Raw genomic sequence first — 22,926 nt, forward strand, 5'->3', positions numbered from 1 at the left:
TGTGTCAAAGCAAACTCCTATTTTTCTTAATGATCTTGCCCCAAAAGGTCTGTGTCTGAGTACAAAGTGTAGGGATGGGAATCATTTTCACTCCTCATAGGGAAGAAAAGTTTAAGTGGCCCTAGGGGAATACGAGCTTGTATGACCAAGTGTGTAAGCTGCTAAGTCATCCCATTTTTCAAAAGGGAATGAAGGGAAATAGAAAAGGGAATAAGGCCTCAGGGATGAGAAGTGACATGAAGTGGATCAGAGTGTGAGTGAAGCAGCAGTGACAAAATAGGTTAGAACTTGGAAAAGTGGAGCTTTGTGCCTGCTGCATAAGGCCATGGGGGTGGTCACTAGGTTGGGGAAAGGAGGAAGGGATGCTAACCATGCTGTTTCTGTCTTGGTCTTCAGCCATAGGCCAACCCAAACCCCTCGATCTGAACACACTGGCAAAGTTAAAATCTGGATCATATCTGATTTCCTATAGCTGGTGAATGGTGTTTGGACTGTCTGTAACACTGGCTGTGTTACTCTTTACGTTGACCGGGCTTCCTTCACCTTGGTTTGACACAAGCAGTGGCCTTCTACTGGGCTGCAGTGATCACAAGAGACGAAATAGCTGAGGTACTTGAGAACAGAAATAAAATTTATCATCTGGGTTATACAAAGATCTTCCTGTGAAGCGGCTCACTCACTGCCTTCAGAAATCAGTTACCCTGATCCTTTAGGAAGGAACCCAGAGGTGGCAGTCCAACCTAGGGTCTGTCACAATGGGTGGAAAAAGAAGACCACAGAAGCCCTTGCCTAGGTCTATAAACACCAAGAGTTGCGTCCCTCACCCAGCTCACAGGCAGCTGGAATAGGAGAGCAACGGGCTGAGGGATATGCAAGGTTTCCTTGCCTTGTAGAGGCTCTGCTGCCTCCCAGCCCTGAATTCATCTCATTTTAGCAGTGAAATTCTATCATCTTCTGCATGATTGCACCGGCAGGCTTTTGTCAGCGAATTTGGTGATGTTCAAACCTGCCTCAGGGCTGAGGAGCCAAGAGATCTGAGTCGAAGTGGCAGAAAGACTGCTGCTGAGAAGCCAAGTTTCTCTTTCCTGGGGTGCTGAGCGGGCAGTTACACTAATGCAGGATGCCATCTGTTTTTTCCTTCTCTAAAAGGTCGTGTTTACCAAACATTGCAGAGGCAAGAGAGGTCTGGGGTTAAAGTAAAAGAAATTAAACCCTGCAGAGCAGGGACCCCCTACGCCTTCACTGTCCACTTGGTGCTTTTCACACCTCAGTGATAAGCACAGGTGCCCTGTTTGACACAGCCACAAGTAACCCCCTCTGCAGTGACAGGGTGTGGGACCTCCTCCTAGTTTAACCTGCAGAGATGGCACAGCAACGAGCCTTCGGCATCAAGCACAGAGGTGTGACGGGCAGCTGAGAAAGGGGCTGTACTTCCTAAGCTGAGCCCTGTGCTCCTGCAGCTGGTGAAACAGGAGGCATGGCTGGGAAGGGAGGAGGAAAGAGAGTTACAGCAGAGAGGTGGCCCAAGTGTCAGTCTGAGGTGTCACGCAGACACATAATAGGAACTATAAGAAAAAAACTGCGTGACAGCCACACCACCCAGAACAGCCAGCCTTGCACCATAAACACCACTTCTCATACAGTGGGAGCTGTCTTAGCTGTTCCAAGTAGCCTTCTGGAAGAGCCTGTCTGTCTCCATGAAAAAGCAGAGATCCTAGTCCTCAGGTGACTGAAGTTAGTCATTGAGAGCTGGCCCTCAGACAGGCAGCCAGCCCAGACTGACACCTGGACAATCATCTTTGTACCCACAAGAGCATGGGGTGCATCAGAAAAGTTTAGCTCCTGCAATGCTATTCAGTAACAAAAGGCACAACAGTACAACAAGATGGGAATTACACAGCACATGGGGATCATGTTTAAATATGAAATCTGAAATGGAGCCCCCGACTTTGGCATGTTGGACCCTGTGGGACATGAGGTATTTGCTAGTATGATTACATTTTCTGTCTGCTTAATATACATCTCACCGAAACCACTTTAAGCAATGTTGAAAAGATGTTGCCTGGTTCAGTCTGTGCTAAAAGATGTTAAATTTAATTGATTTCCAATATATTTGCCATACTGTACTGTCAAATCTATTTTACAGGTGTGTGTGCCAGCCTTTTTATGAAAAAAGTAATATATTCTGGGATGGGTAATAAGCTTGGCTAATTATCATTAATTCCTCTTGGGTAAAACTAGCATGAGAAGATGGCTTGATGCCACTACTTTGCAAGGTGTTATGTGAATGTAGACAAAATCAGAATCTTGTTCCTATATTTGTCTGTGTTGGGGGAGACTGTCTGAGAAAGCTGCAGCTTGGCTGGCAGGGGATGATTTGCCAAGATCAAGTTCCAAGTTCCCTGCCTCTCTGGCAGGAGAGACTTTTGCCTTCCATCATTTTCAGCATGCTCCCAGAGAGCATTGCCTCCAAGTCACCCTAAAACCTGAACTTAAAAGCAAATCAGAAGCAATTTTTTTGCACTCAGACCCCCAGCATGTCAGAAATCTCTGAACTTTGAAAAGATCCCATAATATATTACCAAGACTGTCTCAGCCATTTTTTTCACTGAATTCTGATCAATCCACTCACCATATGTTATGGGTGTCCTCAGGGAACACTGAAATGAAATAAACTGAAAAGGCACTTTGGACCCTGCTAACTCAGCAATTTATTTTTATATTTCTGACCAAGGAGAGGTGAGAGGACAGGGGAAATGCTGAAATGTCTTAAGACAGAGTGAGCACAGGTTCTTGCAGACTTGGGGTCTGGACTCTGTTCTTTTGGCATTAGCTAGTGACCTCTTTTTCTAATTCTCCATATGGCACTTTGTAAGGGTTTTTTATTCTGACATCTCTGAAGCTTTGAAGTCTCATATGGCTCTCAGGCCATGATAATACTAATCGCTTACAGCACTTCAGAGCAGCATATATACAATAACCAACTGATCCTCATAAGGAGCTCTGTGAAATGGATTCATAAATTTTTGTGGTCCTTCACAACTAGTCCATGTAGTCTTTGCTTCAGTTACAGGTCACAATTCTGCACATTGACCTTTAGTACCACAAAGAAGGTGTTTGGTAAGTTACACACGGGAAACAGCAGTGTGGTATTCTCCTGGAGTGACAGAGGGACACAAAGAGGAGGTGAGATCAGTGTCCATTGTACTTTTGTAACACCTCACACCCATAGCTTCCTCCTGTCCAATTAGCTAGATCTTTTTTGCATAACCACTATACCTGCCAACAGGGCATCTGAGCATCCTCTTCTTGAGTGACTGGTTTCTTACACTGCTGTCCAAGTCCAGAAGAGCCATTGTTATTTTTGTTACTCTGTTATTGCCCTTATTTATCTGCAATAATTTTTCTTCTTGTAGGAGAGGAGCAAAGAAAGAGATGAGTTTTGTGTCTTGACCACCTGGGAGCTGTGTAGCTCTGGAGTCATCAGTGAGAAAGCTCAGTTTTAATTTCTTACAGGACTAACATTACCATCCTTGAGAAGAGTAGCTCTCCTGTCCCTAGAGCCCTGTTTAGTCACCCAGCTACCCTGTAAACACCTTTCTGAGAGCTCTGAAAATTACTCTTAGGCCATCAACTGTTTCTGGTATTTGACAGTGGTGCAACGGAATGTAGCGTCTGGAGCATCCAACTTCTGTGTTCCTGCCTACAGGTCTAGATTGAAATGGTCTTGAAATATTTGGGGGGAATGGGCTGCATGTTCTTCCTCAAGTCATCAGGTATGGGAAAGTTGAAGCCTGACAGTCAAGATCCAACAGATAACCATGGTTCAGCTCCACAGCTGGCAGTTAGAAGCACAGATCCTTGCCAAGCTGGAATGTGTTTCCAGCAGCAAGGAGGTGGTGGGGAGTATGCAAGGAAGTGCACTATCCTGATGCTATAGGAACTGAAAAGCAGTCAAGTCTCTCCCAGGACAGAGTATGATGCAACAGCTCTGTACAGACATGGGGAGCTGATTCTACTAGGAATGGGCAGATGGGCTTCTCTGGTTTGATAATTTAGTATCACTGATTTGGGCTTTAGGTTTCCAAAATACCAGGATGGGAGAAAAAAGGAAGTCATAAAAAAACCTCTACATAATACCATTTTTCCTCTATCATCTCCCTACGTCCTTCCTTCGGTGTACTCCTTATAGAAAATCTTCCTGAGAAATCTCCACATAGAAGCTAAATATCATAAGTCTTGGTTACCCGTGCTAGACAAAAATATTTAAGGGTGCCCAGATGAATTGACTCAGTGAGAGCTTTTTCACCATCCTGCTTTCTTGAAACAAATACCAGAACCCTGATATCCCTGTTTTGAAATGCTAGACTAGCTATAGTATTTCATAAAAGCCCTGAGTCAGATTGTCTGCAGTCACCATCTTTGTTAACAAAACTGGTTTCTGTATGCAGTGGGCATATACAAGTCAGCAGTGCAAAAGTAGCAGGAGATACCTGAAAAATGAAAGCTGTTTTCTACAGCAGATGAAATCTATTTGTAATAATGACTAAGCTAGTTGCTATGGGTCATAAAAGTCATGTAGGAACATCGAGGAAGAACAGAACAGCTGAATTTGTAGTCTTCCTTTTTTATCTGATTGCAGGTGATTTACATTAATATTACAATTTTCAATCAAACAGAATTCAAAGACATTACAAACCTTCCCTACCTGATTGCATGACTAGCAGAAAATTGCTTCAATTATCATGCAAGAGTAGCTATAAAAACTGTGAAAGATAGTGGTATATGATACTTCAGGACAGCAAGTAAAGAACACTGATTACAGTTGAAACTGCAGGGGTGATGCTGGGATACAGAACTAAATTAACCTAGTTGGAGTTTGGCCAGGACATTGGGATTCACACCTTAGACTCTGCATGGGACTTTTAATTATTACAAGTGGTTAGAAAAATTTTCTCATCCAAGAAACAGAATATGCAATAGCTCCATTCCCTTCCTTCATCCCACAGCCAGCGAGGCTGATTGCTCACTGGCCAAGGGAAAGCAAGTAGATCCCCATAATGTACTTAATATTTTTTCCCCAGAGATCTTCCATGGTGTAGTGTCTATCCTTGCCCTGCTTACTTTTCTTACTGTTGGGGTCTTTTGTTACTATGATTATAATAGCTCCTGAGCCTTCACTTACTAACAAAAACTGTGCTCTATCAATGCAATCAACTGTGTAACTCAGGACAGAGGTAAAAAATCAGGATTGTTAAGGTTTTAGCCTATATTTCACTGCAGCATCAGTTTAGATCTTTAGCAGTGTGTTTTGTCTCTCATATGGGGGGTTCATCAGTCACTGCTACTGGACAACAGAGAATAGGCCTCTCCACAACACTTCCTCAGAAACAGGTTCAAGATGGGAGTAAACCTGGGAGGAATACAGGGTGGTAAGTGGAACCATAAGGCTGCAAGGCTAACATTCAGGCTACTAAACAAACTCTGTCTTTACCCCTTTTTTCCATTGCTTATAAGTCACTGAAGTTTACCAGCTGAAGCTGAAATTTCCCAGGTTTGATCTCTTGCCCAAAGGTGAAGTAGGTTTGTCTTTTTGGGGGGAGAGATTTTTTTTCCCACTAAGTAAAAGTGATTCAGCCTTTTTTTTTCCACCAAAGAACATATAGAAACTATTCCCACTTCGGCAAGAGTATTTGCTATTGCTTTCTGAACAGCCCAACAGCCAAACCAGCAGGGGGTTAAAAATTTTATATTTAGCATAAAAACATCTAGCTGAAAAATGCCTTTGAGTGCTTCAGTGGAATCTGATTTTGATTTGACCGAGTTTTGACCCTCAGAAAATTCCACGCATAAGCACAATACATTCTGTATGGGTGTATTCACTGGGCTCAGAGCATGCATGGAGGAGGAAGGCAAGGTTATACATGTAGTTAGCTTACGTCCTTATCCTACAACAGTGTCTTTAGGGGCTTCAGTTATGCACTGTGAGCAGGAGCACTGAGCTTGGTGGTGCTTCTCACACATCTGCGACTGAATACGTGCACTCAGTGCTCAGTCTTAGGGCCCTCCTGTGTCTTTAGTAATAACCTAAATGCCTAATGAGGTTAAAGGGGGCTTCTGAGCATTTTGGGTTGGTCCAATGCCCTCTGCCTCATTGGCCAGGGTAGGAATCAGGTCCAGTGATGGTACCTAGGGTCAGACACAGCCCAGTCATCAATGAGTAGGTCCATGGTGATGAGGCAGGTCCAAGGTCAAGCTGGGGAGTCAGTCTGCACGTCAGAGTCCAGCCCAAGTGGGTTCATGGCCATGGAAAGGCGAAGGCTGTATCAGAGCTGGAGATCAGCACTCTTAAAGTGTTGCTGGGGCAGTGACTGACTGCACCGGGCTGGGCTGAAAAGGGACAAGTGTGCAGGGGATATTTGAGGAGGCCCCCGGTGAGGCTGGTCAGGCCGTTAAGGTCTACTAGAGCACTAAGGGCCCTGACGAGGCTCTCCAGAGAGCCTGGGGAATCTTCATGTCTGGAGATACTCAAGAGTTGACTGGAGAAGGCCCAGATCAACCTTCTCTGTCTTTGAAAACAGCCCTGCTTTAAGCAGAGAGTTGGAATAGAGACCTCCAGCCATCCCTCGCTGCCTAGCTTATTCTGTGATTCTACAAAGCCTGCTGGTTTTTCTTCTACATTAGCACTGCATGCAGGATATCCTGTCACTATGAATGTTACTCACTCAGACTCTAAACTGTGTGAGACAGAAAACCAAATAGGTAGCATACACTAGAGATGATGTACAGCCTTACAGAGCAATGGGCCCGAATGCTGCAAACTCTTATGCACACACTTCACGTTCTACCACGAGCAGTCAGTGGAGGTCCTCAGAAAAATAGAGTTAAGCATATGTGAGAGTGTTTAGAGGACCATCACGTCAGGGAATATTTGCTGGCATTTAGAGTCCATTCATGCTCCAAGGGAAGTCAACTAGCTCTCTGGTCTACTGCCTCGGGCCCTGATCTGCCCTAAAGAAAGTCTGCATAGCACACTGTGCACTGTGGCCTTGACTCAGCAGAGCAATTTGGGATACGTGTCTTGCTGAATCAGATCTTAGCATCTAGCTGAAATTGCTTTATTGGGGACAGTCCGGTTCCCACTGAAATACTTGTGAGGCTTTTGGCACACACTTCAATGAAAACGTGATCGAATCTATGTTCACCTAGTCATCCCTTGAGCTGAGGATAAAAATTACTGCTCTGCTGGTTAAAATGAGAATGGATAGAACAGAGGCTACCAATAAAAATGTTACAGTGAGAGCTGTAAGGGAAAAGCCTTTTATTAATGTTTCCTGCAATGTGGATGGACAGAGAACAGAAGCAGTTAAAATGGGTACATACTTTACATGTACATCTTTAGGTGTAGAAAAAGAGTGTTCAATTATATAGTATCAGGAATAGAACAAGGAAAGATTTTATAAGGTGTACAACCTAAAAGGACAGTTTTATGCCTCATTTTAATGGTGGTATTTCCCGATTGATGAATATGCAGATATGTCATTTTAATATGCTTTGCCAAAGTTGGTTATATAGCGTTTATATAAGAGACTGGTTTCTTCTGTGAATTTATTTTTTAAGTCTAACTGGTGACTACATGCATGAGTATAAAAGAAGAAAGTTTCTACCTTTAAATCCTTCATCCTTAGTTCTGAAGTTGTGGTACTGTCTTTGGCTCATCAGATTTGGAGCCCTTTTAGAAACTGTGGGAATATTTCTAAATTTGATTGTTAAATCTACTGAACAGAAGAGCTGCCATTGGAGAGAATAAACTTCCTTCTAAAGCACTAGTAAGTATGCAAAAGTGCTCCGAGGCTTAGGAGGCAAAGTCTATTTACAGTTAGAAGACTTGGGCTCTTAAGTGCTTACAGCACTTTTGAAAATGAGACTTAAATGCTTCTAAGTAATTTGGGCACTACAGAAAATCATATCTAATTTCCCTGATTTTGCTCTGACATCAACACCAATCATAAAATGATTTGTTATCTAGATGACAGCAGAACTGGTCGTATGTGGAGCAAATCCAAGAGAAAGAAATATGATTCAGAAGTGAATTAAATAATTTAATGGTGTTTAAATATGGGAGGCAGTACACATCCTTGGTTTCAATGGAATTAAATGCATTGGTTCTGTAGTAATTATTTCTAAACTAGATGTTGCTCTCAGCTAAATACTTGTCCCCTGGAAACCAGTGGAGCTGATGTACAGCTGATGTGCAGTAGAACCCAGAGTTCATGTGGACTGGCCTGCACACTCCTGGAAATCATAAATTATTCCTCTGTAGCCACTGGAAGGAGACTAATGTAGCAACAAACAAACACTCTCATGGTTCAAACAGTCCCCCAGAATACCAAAACCTTGTTTGAATTTGGATGATTTTGGAAAATATTTGGGAAGAGAGGTTAACAACAGACTTCCTCAGTACTTCAATGGATCAGACATATGCTAATCCCCCCCTGTCTGGAGCAACATGTCAGCTCTCTTAGAGTGCACTGTTGTCAGCCCCTGGTTTCACACAATTACTGCTGTGGCTGACAGGAAAAAAGTGTTTCCCTTTCTCCATGAGATCTCAGTGGCACAGCAATCTGTGGGTCAGAAAAAAATGGCTTCTTTCATGGAAGCTCTGCAGTCTGCTATGGCTGTATTGCAGACATGCTTTAAAGAGTCAGGATCTCAAGGCTGGCTGGCTCTGTTGCATCTTTATACTCTCAACTCTCCAAGAGTTCCTCTGGAAACTCTGCAATATGCAGCTGCCCCTGCCCCATTTCCCACATCCCCTTAGAAACTCCAGTGGAAAACTGGATCCTTGGGATCCAGGCTCCATGCCAGATGGGACTCTGGGATGCTGAGCAACAGGCAGCAAGGGCACAGGGGTGACTGCCAGCTGCTAGCTGCTCCAGAGAGCGGTAGAGGTGTCCGTAGGCCATGACACCCTTCTTGGCCCCTCACCTCCAACTGCAGCACCTCAAGCAGAGGCAGCGGGGCAGCTCCAGGAGTCACAGGACTGGTTCATACAGTGTATGCAGCACAGGTGCCTGCTCCTAGGGAGGGAGGGATCAGAGCTTTGGCTGCATCCACCTAAAGTCCTGATTCGTCACTGAGAGAGACCGCTCGCAGCCCAGGCTCCCTAAACACTTAAAATGCAGCTCAGTGAATGAGTATAGCGAACAACGATAAACTTAATCATAAATAAAATATAATAAAAACAAATAAAAAAAGCGAAACGTTGCGTTTTGTTCACAGTGACGATCCCAGCGGTTCCACAAGCAAGAAAGCCGGGTGTGAAACGGAGGATCCGAAGGAGGCCGGCAGACAGAGTGGCCAGGAAGGCAGGTCCGACACCCTGACGCTAAAAGCCCAGCATGCGGAGCTCCAAGAAGAGCAGGCAGCGGGGTGTTCCCCTCTGGTGCAGAAGGCGAGCCTCCACCACACGGGCTCCCCAGTGAGAGTGCAGCGCAGCAAAGGGACGGCCTCGTGTTCCCATGCAGCTGCCTCCGATTATGAGCTCTCCCTTGACCTAAAGAATAAACAGGTACAGAGGCTTCCTCCTCAGGCTGTGGGAGAAGGGGACGGGGTGGGTGGGACTGCATTGGCACTGTGGTGGGACGTCTTGCAGCAAATACTTTAGCCTTTTGTTCACCTGGAGCTTTTGCCCTGCCTGAGCAGGCGTGGCCCTTTGGCTACATGGGGCTGATGGAGGAAGTAGCTTCCCCACCTCTGACTGCAACACCCCTTCACCCAAACCTGCTGGGCTCTGCTCTTTGTTGCCTGGGTTCTGTGGTCCAAAATGGACCCAGATACTCAGTTCTGGCTGTAGGCTTTAGAGTCAGGTTGCAGGCAGCCAAGAGCTGCAGCATCCAGAGATACTGCCTTGCTCACAAGCGTACAGTGCCTGTAGGGCTCGCAGCAGCTGATTGTCCCAAAAGACCTCCCTCATGGGAGAGGTCTCCAAGGGCCATCTTGCCCTCTTGGATCACGCTGGGCAGGCCCCCAGTGCATTTCCACATTAGCCTCTTCAAAGACTGTCCTGCACAGTGCCTACCACGATGGTTGTGTATTGCTACCATCACTGCCTTCAATCCAGCGATGGATGCTGAAGAGGCAGGCAGGTTTACCAGGCTGAGAGAAAATGATTCAGTTCTTGAAGTTGCAAGCTTTGCCTCAGGCTACAGCCTAGCTCCGGAGCACAAGTGTACCCATCTCTAGCTGCATCTCCTGATGGGCTCCCAGCAGGGGATAGCAGGACAGGGGCTAATAGCAGCTGGCCTCCTTACTCAAAAGCAATGAGGTGGAACGTGCCCCCCTCTCCCTATGTCTCTGCAGATTACAGCCCAGGAGAGCTGTTTTGCAAAACAAAACCTAAGGTATCCTTTCTGACTTTTCCCTGGGAGGCAGCTCAACCAGAGACTGTTTGATATGCAGACCCTGCAGTGTGTGAGATGAGGAGGACAAGCAAACGCTAGTGAGTGTCCAGATCACCTTCAGTGGGAGAATTCAGTGGGAGCTGTGCTATTGCAGGTGAAGGGTCTCAGCTAATGAGGTTCCCACAGAAGAAGCTACTGCTTCTGGGCCATCTCTCTGCCACTTCCCTCAAGGCTTTGCTGGTGTCCCTAAACATACATGTCAGATCAATGGCCCAATAAATTCCTTAGCAGAAAAGAGACCTTGGCTCTTTAGCTCTGTCTTTCTCAAAATACCGCATAGTCAGACAGAATTCTTGCTTCACACCAGGAAAAGAAACAAGAGAGACTAATTAACTGGCTTCACAACATAATGTGACATATCCTCAGGGTGGGCCAGATCTTGGCTGCTATATATGGGCTTAGCCTCCTAGATGTCCTAGAGCTGCTCTGATTTGTCCTGGGGAGTGTCTGTCCTGTGTTATTTTAGCTTTAAGGTCATGTTGTGCTATCGCTGTTCTTGCAGCAGAGGCCAGAGCTGCCCTGGATCCATGTGAGACAGGGAGACATTAGCCACTCGTTCATTCGATTCTGGTGCCTCACAGTACTGACCTTGCAGGGACCTAGCTCATCTCATAGGTGAAACCGCTTTTCTCACAGCAAAGGGGGCTTACAATATGTGTGCTCCTCCACCCTGATGGATGTCCTCAGTGGATTGCCTCCAGTTCTGGAAAGGGAGATTTTTAGGGAGTGAAGAGTATTAATTCTTACAGTCTTGCACTCTAGTATGTGTTCTCGTAGGTATTCCTATCAATTTACTTGTCGGGTAGTTCTCTTGAATGGGAATAAGGGTGATAGGAACCTCACAGCACTGTCCCAGTAGTTCCCTAGTCATAGCACAAATTGTAATACATTAATGGAACTTACTTACAGTAAGAAAAACAGGTGGAAGGAGACATTTTTAGTTTCACAGTGCAGTGGAAGTCACATTTACCTTTTGGGAGAGGACTGAGCGCTGGTAAGAAGGGACAGTAGCGTACAGCCTCCTCTGCAGGGCTTAGAGGTGCAGGTCATCTACCAGGTCGACCATCTGCAGGTCATTGCCCCTCAGCATCATACTACAGGGTTGGTGAGTGGGGTCATGGCTCTCCTTGCTCTCTATCCCATGAAACAGAGCATGCTGACAGTGTGCAGAGCAGAAGTACACTATGCTGGGAGGCTGGAAAGGAAACCCAAGTGCTAAAGTTCCCCTATGTTTAGACTCCATTGTAACATTGGGAAAATGGAGGGGATCACAGGAGAGAGGAACATGCTTTCAGTTGTACATACTCTTCCGCTGTGCTGAAGGGCAGCAGATGTCCTATGGATAAAGGAAAACGTCCCATTAACACATGTCTCTTATAGTAATGTCCTTCCACTGTGAAAGGTTGGTGGGAGGGAGAGGCATTAAGAATGGGTGATAGAGAACGTATGCTCTGTATGTCTTTTTTTTATTTTTTACAATGCATGCATTGACTTGAGTGACTCAGATTCTGTTACTGAGCGTGATTCTCTTCTTGCTAACGTGATGGCATATCCCCATGCTCAGTGGCAACCTGGGTGGAAAACCAGTGCTAACTGAGAATAAGATCAGGCCTGTTCTCCTGGCAGATTTATGAATTTATGCCTATGGGCAACAAAGCCATGGGGTGTGCATCTCAAATGTTTGGCCATATCCAGGCCTGGCACTTTGGCTTGCCTTAGGCTGACCTTGTTAAAGCTCCGTTCATGTGCAATCCCTCATGGCAATGGATATTTCCCAGCATTTCTAATTCAGCCACAAGGCCTGAATTGCTCAGACTGAGTGTTCATATTGAGGCCCAGAAATGTATTAAGCTAATTATTCTTTGAAATCCCCACCAACCCCCCTCCTGCTTTTCCCTTCCTTTGGCGCCGGTTGTCGGATCATTCCCCAGAGAAGAGTAGCTTTAAGTAGGCAATTACTTGTGATTCATAGGGTTTATTAGGAGTGAGAGAAGGCCAATCATGTCTGGCCTTTCTTGCCTCTCAGATGGGAAGAGAAGGTTCCTCCAGCAAGCCAGACATACATCTCCATTACCTGTGACTGCTGTGGTGCTAATGGATGCCCTTTCCTCCTCTTGAGAGGGAGAAAACAGGCCACAGCTGCGTGAAATCCTTAATTCCTCTGAAGTGTCAGTTAGCTTGACCTGATAGCAAATGTGAATGTCTCAGACATCAGTAAACAGTAAATGACTGGGCTACATCAAGGAGAGAGACACAGAGACCCACCCCTACCACGCAAGGGTGGGGACAGCACTTCTCTATGGGGGTGCTGCTTCTGGCTTTGCCAGTCTTCTAAAGCATCCTTTGGACCAGTCCTCGGTCCTTGTTACCCCAGATGCCAGACACTGTAGGACCCCCCTTGCTTTGGGCAGGGCTGGATGGCAGTGGACCACATGCAGAACCTGTCCTTGCACACCTGGTATGAGCTGGAGAACAGACTAGGTTGGGAGTCCTCTCACTTTACATCTTGTTCTGCTCCTTAATGCCTTAGCCCTTTGGGAAGACTGAGATAATGGACTGCAAAAAGCTGGTGATATTTTATCAAGGTACTGACAGCTTGCACCATTCCTTTAAACTTTTAGAAGGATCTCTCCTCTTAGTAGTTGTTAAAGTCAGCCTTTTCGGGAACTGTCCTTGCGTGAGATAAACTGGCCTTTTACTTCAGATGAGCAATGACATTGTGTCTTGGCCTCTAATAAGATCAGAGCATATGAATTTCATGTTTTCAGAATTGCTGTCACCTCCTTGGAAACCTCAGATAATTGTAAGGCTCTTGCTTCTGCCTTATTTTGCATTTTACTATTATTCTGTCCCTCAGATAGCTGTGTCTGTCCCTCCCATGTGTTCCTCTTTCCCTCCCAACACAATTAGCTCTACATTTTCATTAACCAGACCGTTATATTAAGTGCTCATGGTCAGTTGTCAGTAATAACTGTCTGGGTTGGGCCTGTGCAGGTTATTAGTTTAATTTGCATTTATCTGCATGAGCCTTCCTCCTGAAGGGAGAGGCCAAGGGATAGCTCAGTCTCTTTCCAGGGAGGCCAACTTTGAAGAGATGTGGCAGGAGTGCTGGTTTTATGGTGGGATTAAGATGGTCATTTTGGAAAGAAGGACAAAGAACCCCAGCAAAACCCTTCTGCCTGCTACCCAGAATCTCTTTTTGTCCCTATATTCCTCTTTCCTGCCATATCAAACTCTGGGGGTAAGCAGAGACCTTGTTTATCCAAAAAGCCTACTGACAGGTCTTGGGGTGAATGAACCTGAATCCATGGTCATTGTGTGGGTGATTTGTAGCACCAGTTCTGCAGACCCTTTCTGGGAGGGCAGCAGGGCAAGTATTAGGCCAATGTTTTTTAAATCAGGGGTAAGCAGAACTCTGAGGCAGCTGCCTCTACAACTGCAGTGGCCAACCCCATTGCTAAGCAAATTGCTAGTATTTCTCAGTGCTGGGCTTTGATGTTTGCTTTGGACAGATGTGAATTCAAGGGCAAGGCAAACAGAAAACAGAAGCCCACCTTATGTTTGAGCACAAGGCAAAGGGTCCTTACTTCATTTCCAGAGAGGGAAATATGAAAGGATATGCCCCCCTCCGCCTGCTCCCCTGCAGAAATGGCAACCTCCCATCCAGTGCAGCAGGATCCCTAGACCTGTTGCTGCCTGGGGTGCCAGTGGGCAAGGCCTTCCGTACTTAGTCCAGCAGCCAGGATACCAGTGCAGGGACAGAATGGCTGGGGTCATGTTGTTCCTCTCTTCCTGTCATCTCCCCAGGTCATATCGTCTTCCCCTGCTTCCAGAGTAATTAGTATTGGAAAGATGCCAGAGGTGATTTAGACTTCTCACAGCTGTCATTCCAGGCTTTCAGTTGTACCTAGATCCGTTACTGATGGTTTTATCTGCAACTTACGTAGTGTTACAAAAAGGAATAGAAGAAGGAAGCAGATGACATGACATGACTCTGTGAGCTGAGGCTCATGCCTCAGTCTTGCTTTGAATACAAAACCTGTTTGCACTTAAACTCAGATCTTCTGTGAGCTCAGTCCTTCATCCTGTTAGTACTGGGCCAGCAAGGCATGGTGAGGGGCAAGTTGTGTCTGTCTGGGGATAAGGATGCAGTCAGTAAAACTCATCCTTTGGATCTGCTAATAAGCTCATACTCACCACATGAATGATGTAGTGAATCCTCTGTTAATTCAGGACTGATTTTACCAGCTCTCCCAGTCCTGCGCTTCACCTTTTTTTGGCTTTCCCACATGTACAAACACACATATAAACACTACAGTCTGCACTTGCACTCTGCCCTGTGAAATGCTGACAATGTAGAGTTTAGCTTATAGTTCAGCCAAAACCTCAGTGAAAGTAGTTCAAGTTCATCATTTTTTCTTCAATCCCATCATCCACCATCATCTTCACACTATCCCACTTGTCCTCCATCAGTCACTCACTGGAACCAGGTGTTCTAACATTCTCCTGTAGCATGTTAGTCAAGGCCCAGCTGCAGAGGAAGAGTGAGGGGATTACCAGGAAGTATAAATACTAGACTACAGAAAAGAAATTACCATACATACTTGCTTTGTTGAAGCCTGTTGAGATGACACTTAGCTGTGTGTTTATGTATTTACAAGTGTGTTTGTTGTTACCAGCTCAGGAAGGAGTAAATCCTCCTTCTACTTGTTCTTAATACCTTGTCTCAACATTTAAAATCAGAATTTTTTACCTTTCAAAACTGAGAGTCTTTCTTGTCTTGGGTAGTTTTCATTCCACTGCTGGCTGACACCTGAAAAACTCAGGTATCAGGAAGGAAGACACTTTGGGATTCAGAATGCTTTTTAAAAGACACTGAACAAACCCAGCCTCCACTAACTTCTGTGGAACCTGATATTTCTCACTAGCTCCTATGATCAAACCAGCATTTTCTGCATTTAAAAATTAACTTTTCTTTCCTTTTTCTGAAGTGTTTCTCCTTTCCCTGAGAGTATTTCCTAAGGTGACCAAGGAGGGAAGGAGCATTAGTAACACTCTGAGACAAGGGATGATGCTTGACATTACTAGAGCACTGCTGAGCAGGAATACATATTGCTGGAACACTGTATTTGCTGTGATGAGCTTGCCCTAAAAGCCATCAGAAGTGGGTCTGCAAGGGAAGGGCACACCCGGTTTGTATGGCTGGCACTGTAAGAAGAGGCATGATCATGTTACAGCTGTGTGGAAGCTCACAGTACTGATGCTTCAGCCAGCCATGCCCAAAGGCTGTTGAAATCAACTTCTCTTTGAAATCAGGGGCACGGCAGTGCAGGAAAAAGCTAATTCAGTGTTAGAAGTTCCTCTGACAGTCATTACAGACTAATCAGTGTAGAAACTGGAGTAACAGAAAGCCATCAGAAGTCAATTAGCAAAAGATAACGTCTCCTGTTTCTGTGTCTTTCAGATCGAAATGTTAGAGCACAAATATGGCGGTCACCTGGTATCTCGCAGGGCAGCCTGCACCATCCAGACTGCTTTCCGGCAGTACCAACTCAGCAAGAACTTCGAGAAGATCCGCAACTCACTGCTGGAGAGCCGCATGCCACGCCGCATCTCTCTGAGGAAAGTCCGGGTCCAGAACTCAGAGAGCTTCTCCGCTGAGAAAGCCCTGGTGGAGGGATACAACTTTGTGGGCATCCCATTGGTGAGGTCCCCATCTTTGCCAGCCACCATCAGTGGGGCTCTGACCGAGCTGGAAGACTCCTTCACGGAACAAGTTCAGTCCCTGGCCAAGTCTATTGATGATGCCCTCAGCACCTGGAGCCTGAAGACTATGTGCTCACTGCAAGATGGGGGCTCATACCAGATAAGGGAGACCTTCAGTGCTAGCTCAATGCAGCCAAACCAAGACTTAGAAGCTGAGCTGCAGGACGAGGAGAAGGAGGAAGGGCTCCTGCCAGATACCCTACCCAAGAGCAGCAGCACTCTCATGATGGCTTTTCGAGATGTCACAGTCCAGATTGACAATAAGAACATCTCTGTTTCATCGTCTACCTCGGTGTCCATGGCAAACTGCCTCAGCAGCAATGCCCAGGCTGGGCTCTCTCAAGCTACCAAGGCTGAAGAAAGCCCAGGAGAAGGAGAGGGAGAAGCCAGTGAACCACCGGCTGCCCCAGAGAGCTTACCTGAGTCCAGAGCTTTCCAGAACAGCCACACTTCCACCGAGGTGAATGTCAGTACTAATGGCACGGAAGACAGCGGTGCTGAGCCTGGGCAGATGGCAGTGCAGAAGCTCCAGTTTGATGCTAGCAATGAGACAGGGCAAAGCAAAGGCTCTGAGTCTGAGAATGCAGACAACTCAGAGCAGCTGAGCAGCAGCAGCACCTCCACTTCAGCCAAGTCAGCCTCTGAGGTGTCCTCGAAAGAAGCACTGCAGGCCATGATTCTCAGCCTCCCAAGGTACCACTGCGAGAACCCAGCGAGCTGCAAGTCCCCCACACTTTCCACAGACACCATGAGGAAGCGCCTCTACCGCATTGGGCTGAACCTCTTTAATATGTAAGTGACTTCCTCTTTTGTGTTTCCCAGCCTATTTCATGCCTCACAGGAACAGATGATGGCAGGCTCTTGGTCTAGATCCATCTCTCGCGAAGTTCTTTCTTATTCAAGGGCATCTGGGTATGCAATGCAGACCACAGGTTGGCTGCCCAGAAGCTTTTTCCCTAAAGTCCCCCAAGTGCTGTCCTGATCTTCTGCCCAACAGAGGAACAAGCGCAGTGCCCCATGAGTAGTGCCCACACTCTGCTGAATTCTAAACCTTCAGTCCCAGTTGCTGTCCATTTGGCATTCACCAGCTGACCCTGCAAACTAGGCTCCTGCTCTACTCTGTTGCAAAGGAACAAGCATAGCTGGGATTGTAAACCCAGCCCTGGTTACTTAACATGGGGCATTTCCAAGTAAAGAGAGAGGTATAGTTGAGCTTAGCTAGCCCAGTATGAGAGCTCTGGCTGTCATTTTCCTTCTGGTATTTGGGTGGATATTCACCTGACAGACCAGGTTTAGTCATCTCAGTCTCTCACACATCTGAGTGATATCCTATGAAAAGGCTGTAGGTATGAAAGCAAAAGCAGAGCAGCCCAGAGATTACCATCAGAAGAGGTTAACTCAAGGGGTGACACATAGTCTATTTTGGATTGGCAGAAAGCAGCTGAGCTCCTGTAAGGAGCTTTAGATTTGCTCGTTGCCTTTCGATGAGAGTTTTCTCATCAAAACAAGCCATGAGAAATACTGGTTTTTGCTCCATCATAACACTCTCATCTTATGCTGTCTTGGTTTCCATTTGGGTCCCCTGATGAAGATGCTGGGGATATAATGCACCCATACTAGATGAATGTTTTGCCACACATTGGCATAGGCCTTCTGGTCAGAGCAAGGACTAAAGATTGTGCAGTCCTAGGCAGAAGCTTTGCACAGACAAGGGGGCAATGCACATGATTTAGATATGTGTAGTATGGAGGCTGTGGACTTCAGGAGCAGGAACCTAGAAGAGGGGTTTTCAGGGCTTGGCTCAGAGCACATCCAGAACTGAAGTGATGTTAGAGCAGAGAGATTTGGGACTCTTACAGAGCTGAGGAGGCCATTTTACTAGCTTTGAGATCAGGCTGTGAACAGGCGAGTCCATGTGTACATATCAAAGTCAGGTTCTGGGCACACGCAGATTTGCCTGATGAACACAGGCAGGCTGGAATGGGAGAAGGTAGGCACCAGACACAGGTGGGGGGTGATTATGGTAGAGATAGCTCCAGGTCCACACGGGTATTCTGGTGTTTGTGTTGGGATAGGTGTACTTCTGGAGGGGGACGTGGGGCTCACGTCTCTGCTACTAAGTGTTTCAGTATTCTCAGCCATGCTTGGCAGGAGTCCCTCCACCCAATGTAGTTTCCTTTGGTTCCTGCACAGTCGACATGAGCACTGATGTGAAAATAAAGCAGGAGGGAAAATGCTTTTTCACAGTCTCTCCTCGTCCCCCAATCTGCCTGGCACACATTCATATGACATATTAGCAGCGCCAGGTCTGTTTTGGGGAAGCAGCTCTGCTGTCCTCCTTCATTCAGTGACCTGGGTTCACTGCATCTTGCAGTACCCTGTGGGATAGAAGACTTTCTGTGGAGCTCTGAAAGACAACTTTCTAGCCAGGCCTCCCCTGCTCCCTTGAAAGTAGCTGCTGAAATAATGTGTGGTAACCTGTAAGGCTCAGTTTTCTTGACAAAACGTTGGAGGACAGGGAGGGAGGGAGGGAACTAATGTGTTAGCTCTGGGGAGTGAAACCTTTTTTTTTATGCTCTAAGGGACACCTGGCTCCCCTTGTGACACTGTAGCGCACCTCCATCCAAGGGGCTGGGAAGGCCATTCAGCTTTCTGGAGTTATTTGGTTGTTGGTTTCCCTGCCAATTTCTAGCAAGGAGCCAGTTTACCATTGTAGGATTTACAATGTGGGCACCAATCCATAGGGCATGGAGCTGAGGCCATGTGTGTGTGCATCCTTTTTGCTGACCGGTCCCCTGGACCAAGAGCTGAAAGCCTGCAGTTGCTAGCAGCACCTGCCATAGTCTATCTGGCCTTGCACTGTGTTTTCAGAAAGCAGCGCTCTGGCTTGGAGCAGGCCCCTGGGAACACACTGATGCTGCGCTGCTGTGGCACTTTCCCCATCCCCACTCCACAGTGAGGGGGTGGAATCCCTGGAACGGAGAATGCTTCATTATGCAGCGCTGCTGTAATAACTCAGTGTGTGTGGGCAGCTGGCTGCGTGGGCAGAGGGAAAGCCAGCAGGACGTGAGGAATCCCGCAGCATTTGCTGGCCGTGCTTAACACCCCTGCAACACTAAAGAAAATAGCAGGGACCAGGCTCAGGAGAGATGGAAGCGAAGTTGTCTGCTGCACATCTGGGTAAAAGCTGTATGCTGCAGTACATGGGATGTGCAGGCGTTCAGTGGCAGAAATGCTGTACTGCTAATCAGGATTTTGTGAAGAACAAATTGAATCTCAGGAAAAACTGATGAAAGGCTGCTGTTCATGGAAGAATAGTGTGTGCAAGTATATTTGCGTTATAGTCTAGGCAGTGCAGGAGGGCTGTCACAGCTGGACTGTTTTATCCTACATCCTCTTGCATTGTGTGCGCCATCTCTACTGGAATCTGAACATCCATGCCAGTGTGTAAGCTGCATTTTTCTGGCCATATTCAGCTCCCAGCTCCTCTGGAGTGAATCCAAAGTCAGTGCAGTGGTTTTGGAGTCACACCAGTGTAGCTGAGATCATACTCGTGCTCTGAACATCATACTGTCCCTTGCCAAATACCAAAGTGTGCAGGTGGAGGTGCATTTTATGAATCTCTGTTGCTTAGCTTGACTTTAGTCCTGACCATATGACCTTTGCACTTAGCAGAGAACTTTGCCTGTGCTCTTCAAAGGTGAACCAGGAGATCTGTGTGATAATACAGAAGGTGCACTGTTGCTTTTCCCCAAAGAAGGCTCGTGTTTTTCAATATCAGATCTTTCAGCTTTCCAGTTCATAAATTTCATGGGCTGACTTGTTCTCCCAGCCACTCTCTCCAGGGATGCCACACTGCCCAGGATATTTAGTTTGTGACATTACAGAGTAAGCAGAACTGTTTCAAGCCTATCTCCTTTTTGTATACCCATGAGGGCCCTGTAAGGAGCAGGCCGTTCTCCTGAATGCTGATCCCCTTATAGCTAGACATATGTTGCTCACCCACATGCTTCACCAGCTGACAGTGTCACAGTCTGTGCCTGTGCATATCATGCATTCACGTGCTCTGAAATCTCATCCTATCTTTTCCTCACCCCAGGAAACTGCCTGAGCAAATTCACTCCTTGAGCTTTGACAAAGATCTCTGAATTTGGGTTAATGATGGAAGCATAACATCCTTTCATGAAGAAACTACCCTCTTACCTCTCCCCACTCACCAGCTCAGAGAACCAAAGGAATGTGGAAATCTTCCTGGCACTGCACTAATTCCTTTCAGCAGGAGTGCATCATGACAGACACCCTTCAGTGGGGCAGACTGAAATATAGAAAGAAAACCTCCTGCACAATACACATATACACACTCATTCCTGTCACCACATAGGCTCACAGCCGCTCCCAGGATACATAGAAGCACGTGTGCTTATAAGAGACATGAGGAGAAAGCCAAAATACGCAGACACATGGGCTCTGATGAGCATATATGGTGCAAGAGAAATCTGCATGTACAGGACATGGACACACACAAACGTGTGCTTGTTGAGACATGCGCTATCCCCAAGAGCTGCGTATGTGGGCACAGACACTGGCACACTAACAAGCAGAAAATCACTCCCACCACCAGGCAGTCAGGCCCACTCAGCACCAGACCTGTTCTCAGAGAGGCACTCACAGCCACAGAGGGAGAAAAACCCTCCGTCTGGGAGCTGCACACAGCTCTCCCAGCTCTGACAAGGCATTCTCCAGGTGTGTGCTCTCATCCACCCACACACAGAGATTTCTGCCTGAGGGGGTAAATCAGCAGAGGAGGGAAGAACAGCACAGCTAAGGGTGGGGAAAGCGGAGGAAGAGATAGGCAAATCTGAGCATGGGATTTCTGTTCAGGCAGCCAGCACTAGGCTCAGGTGAGGAAGGTAGAAAGTGTGACTCAACACTGAGCACTAAAAATGTGTGAAAAAGAGAACTATTTTTTTCACAGAAAAAGTGCCCACCTTTGGTTACCCCCCTTTGTGTCTTGAGCCTCATTTGCCCATAGACTGTGGCAGCAATGTCTCCTAGTCTCTTCACAGTCACGTTTTTTCCCTTTGCCTTTGTCTGCCCTACAGAGGGTGCAACCCCAGCTCCCCCAGAGTAAGGGCCATGTGCCCAGCTCTCACTGCCGGTCCTTGGGGACAGCTCTCTGTGGGTTGCATTTGGAGCAGCTGAACGTACTAATATTTCCTGTGCTGTCTGTGTGGGACACACAGTCTAATCGTGTCCTCACAGGGACCCTAAACAAACCAAGCTGGGGCAGGGAGGATACAAAAGCCTTTGACCCTGGAGCAGAGGGATGGCAGAAGAGAGTCACTGGTGGGGCTGTTGTGGTGCAGCAGGATCCTTTGCGGCAGTGGGATGGCACTTGTGATCGCCAGGTGACAGCAGGTGCTGCAAGTGACACAGCAGGTCCCATGCCATCCTTTTGTCCTCAGTGGCAACTGGGGGGGACTCCTCCAAGTCGCTTTTCCTGGCCCTCACCAGTCCATCCCCGCCACACACGTGAACTCATAGGAGCCCATGCACATACCGAGGGCTGCGTTGCTGCAAGCCATGAGGTGGGACAGAGGCAATAATGCCTCAGAGAGATCATGCAAACTCATCGTGTCTCTGTCCTTCCCTTTCAGAAACCCAGACAAAGGGATCCAGTTCCTGATCTCCCGAGGCTTCATCCCGGACACCCCCATCGGGGTGGCACACTTCCTGCTCCAGCGAAAGGGCCTCAGCCGCCAGATGATCGGGGAGTTCCTGGGCAACAGCAAGAAGCAGTTCAACAGGGACGTCCTGGAGTAAGTGTGGAAACCTCTTCCCCTCCTCCCTGCTCTGTAAAAGGGTTGCCAGCCCCCTCTGCCCCTGACCGCACCAGCAAGCACCCCGTCCTCCATGCCCCTCCATCCGCACTCTGCAGGAACTTCACCATTCCCACTCCCTGTCTGGCACCTCTCAGTACACTTCCCAGCAACGTGTTTCCCCCTTAATGTCAGCAGCCCTTTCATTTCAGTCTCTCCTCAGAGGGCCTGTGATCATCTAGCAGGAGCTCAGCACCATCGGGTGGTAGAACTAGTGACGCTGGGAGGTTTTGTGGCTGGGAAACTCTGTGACTGGGGTCTTGCCCCATCCAGATAAAGCACCTCTGATGCTTTGTGGGAAGTACTAAAAGAAGCAGAGGAGGAAAAATAGCTGCTCCTTGCTGCAAGACCAGCAGGGAGCAGTGAATCCTGTCTCCACACCTGGTTCTCTTTCTGTCCAGTTTTGAGATGGGTGGACTTTTCAGTTTGTCCAACTGCGCTATGGGGATAATAAGAGGCGAGTTGGTCCTGTTTGTGGTAATGAAGAGGCCTGCATGAGGAAGCATGCTACTAAAGGTTTATCGTTACCACTGCAGTCACAGAGCACTGAGGAACATCCCCACTCCAAAAACTTCAATGGGCTGAGCTGCCTCTTTTCTGAACAAGATCTCAGGTTTCCTCCCTGCTTCTGTTCAGTGGCTGCCTTTGCTGGATTGCTCCCTTGAATTCTCTCACCATGACCCTCTCCTGGTCACACAAGCTATGTATCTCTCAGCAAACACCTCTCTTCTCTTTCAAGTCTTGCAGTTTGGGCTGCAAAATCCTGTGAATGTATCTATACTACCTCAGTGCCTGCCTGTTGCTCTGCCTTCCACATA

General features: G+C 47.0%; 1 protein-coding gene across 4 annotated transcripts in view; it reads left to right on the plus strand.

Moving 5' to 3' along the window:
* IQSEC3 (IQ motif and Sec7 domain ArfGEF 3) overlaps positions 1-22,926 on the plus strand; it is a 107,770-nt gene that overhangs the window by 58,888 nt on the left and 25,956 nt on the right. For all 4 annotated transcript variants that reach the window (XM_069807651.1, XM_069807654.1, XM_069807653.1 and 1 more), the window contains exons 3-5: positions 9,283-9,571; positions 15,928-17,021; positions 21,887-22,048. In XM_069807651.1, coding sequence (XP_069663752.1) covers positions 9,283-9,571; positions 15,928-17,021; positions 21,887-22,048 — 1,545 coding nt within the window. The remainder of the gene's footprint in view (positions 1-9,282; positions 9,572-15,927; positions 17,022-21,886; positions 22,049-22,926) is intronic.

This window comes from Haliaeetus albicilla, chromosome 19, assembly GCF_947461875.1.
Source record: "Haliaeetus albicilla chromosome 19, bHalAlb1.1, whole genome shotgun sequence".
Lineage (NCBI taxonomy): Eukaryota > Metazoa > Chordata > Aves > Accipitriformes > Accipitridae > Haliaeetus > Haliaeetus albicilla.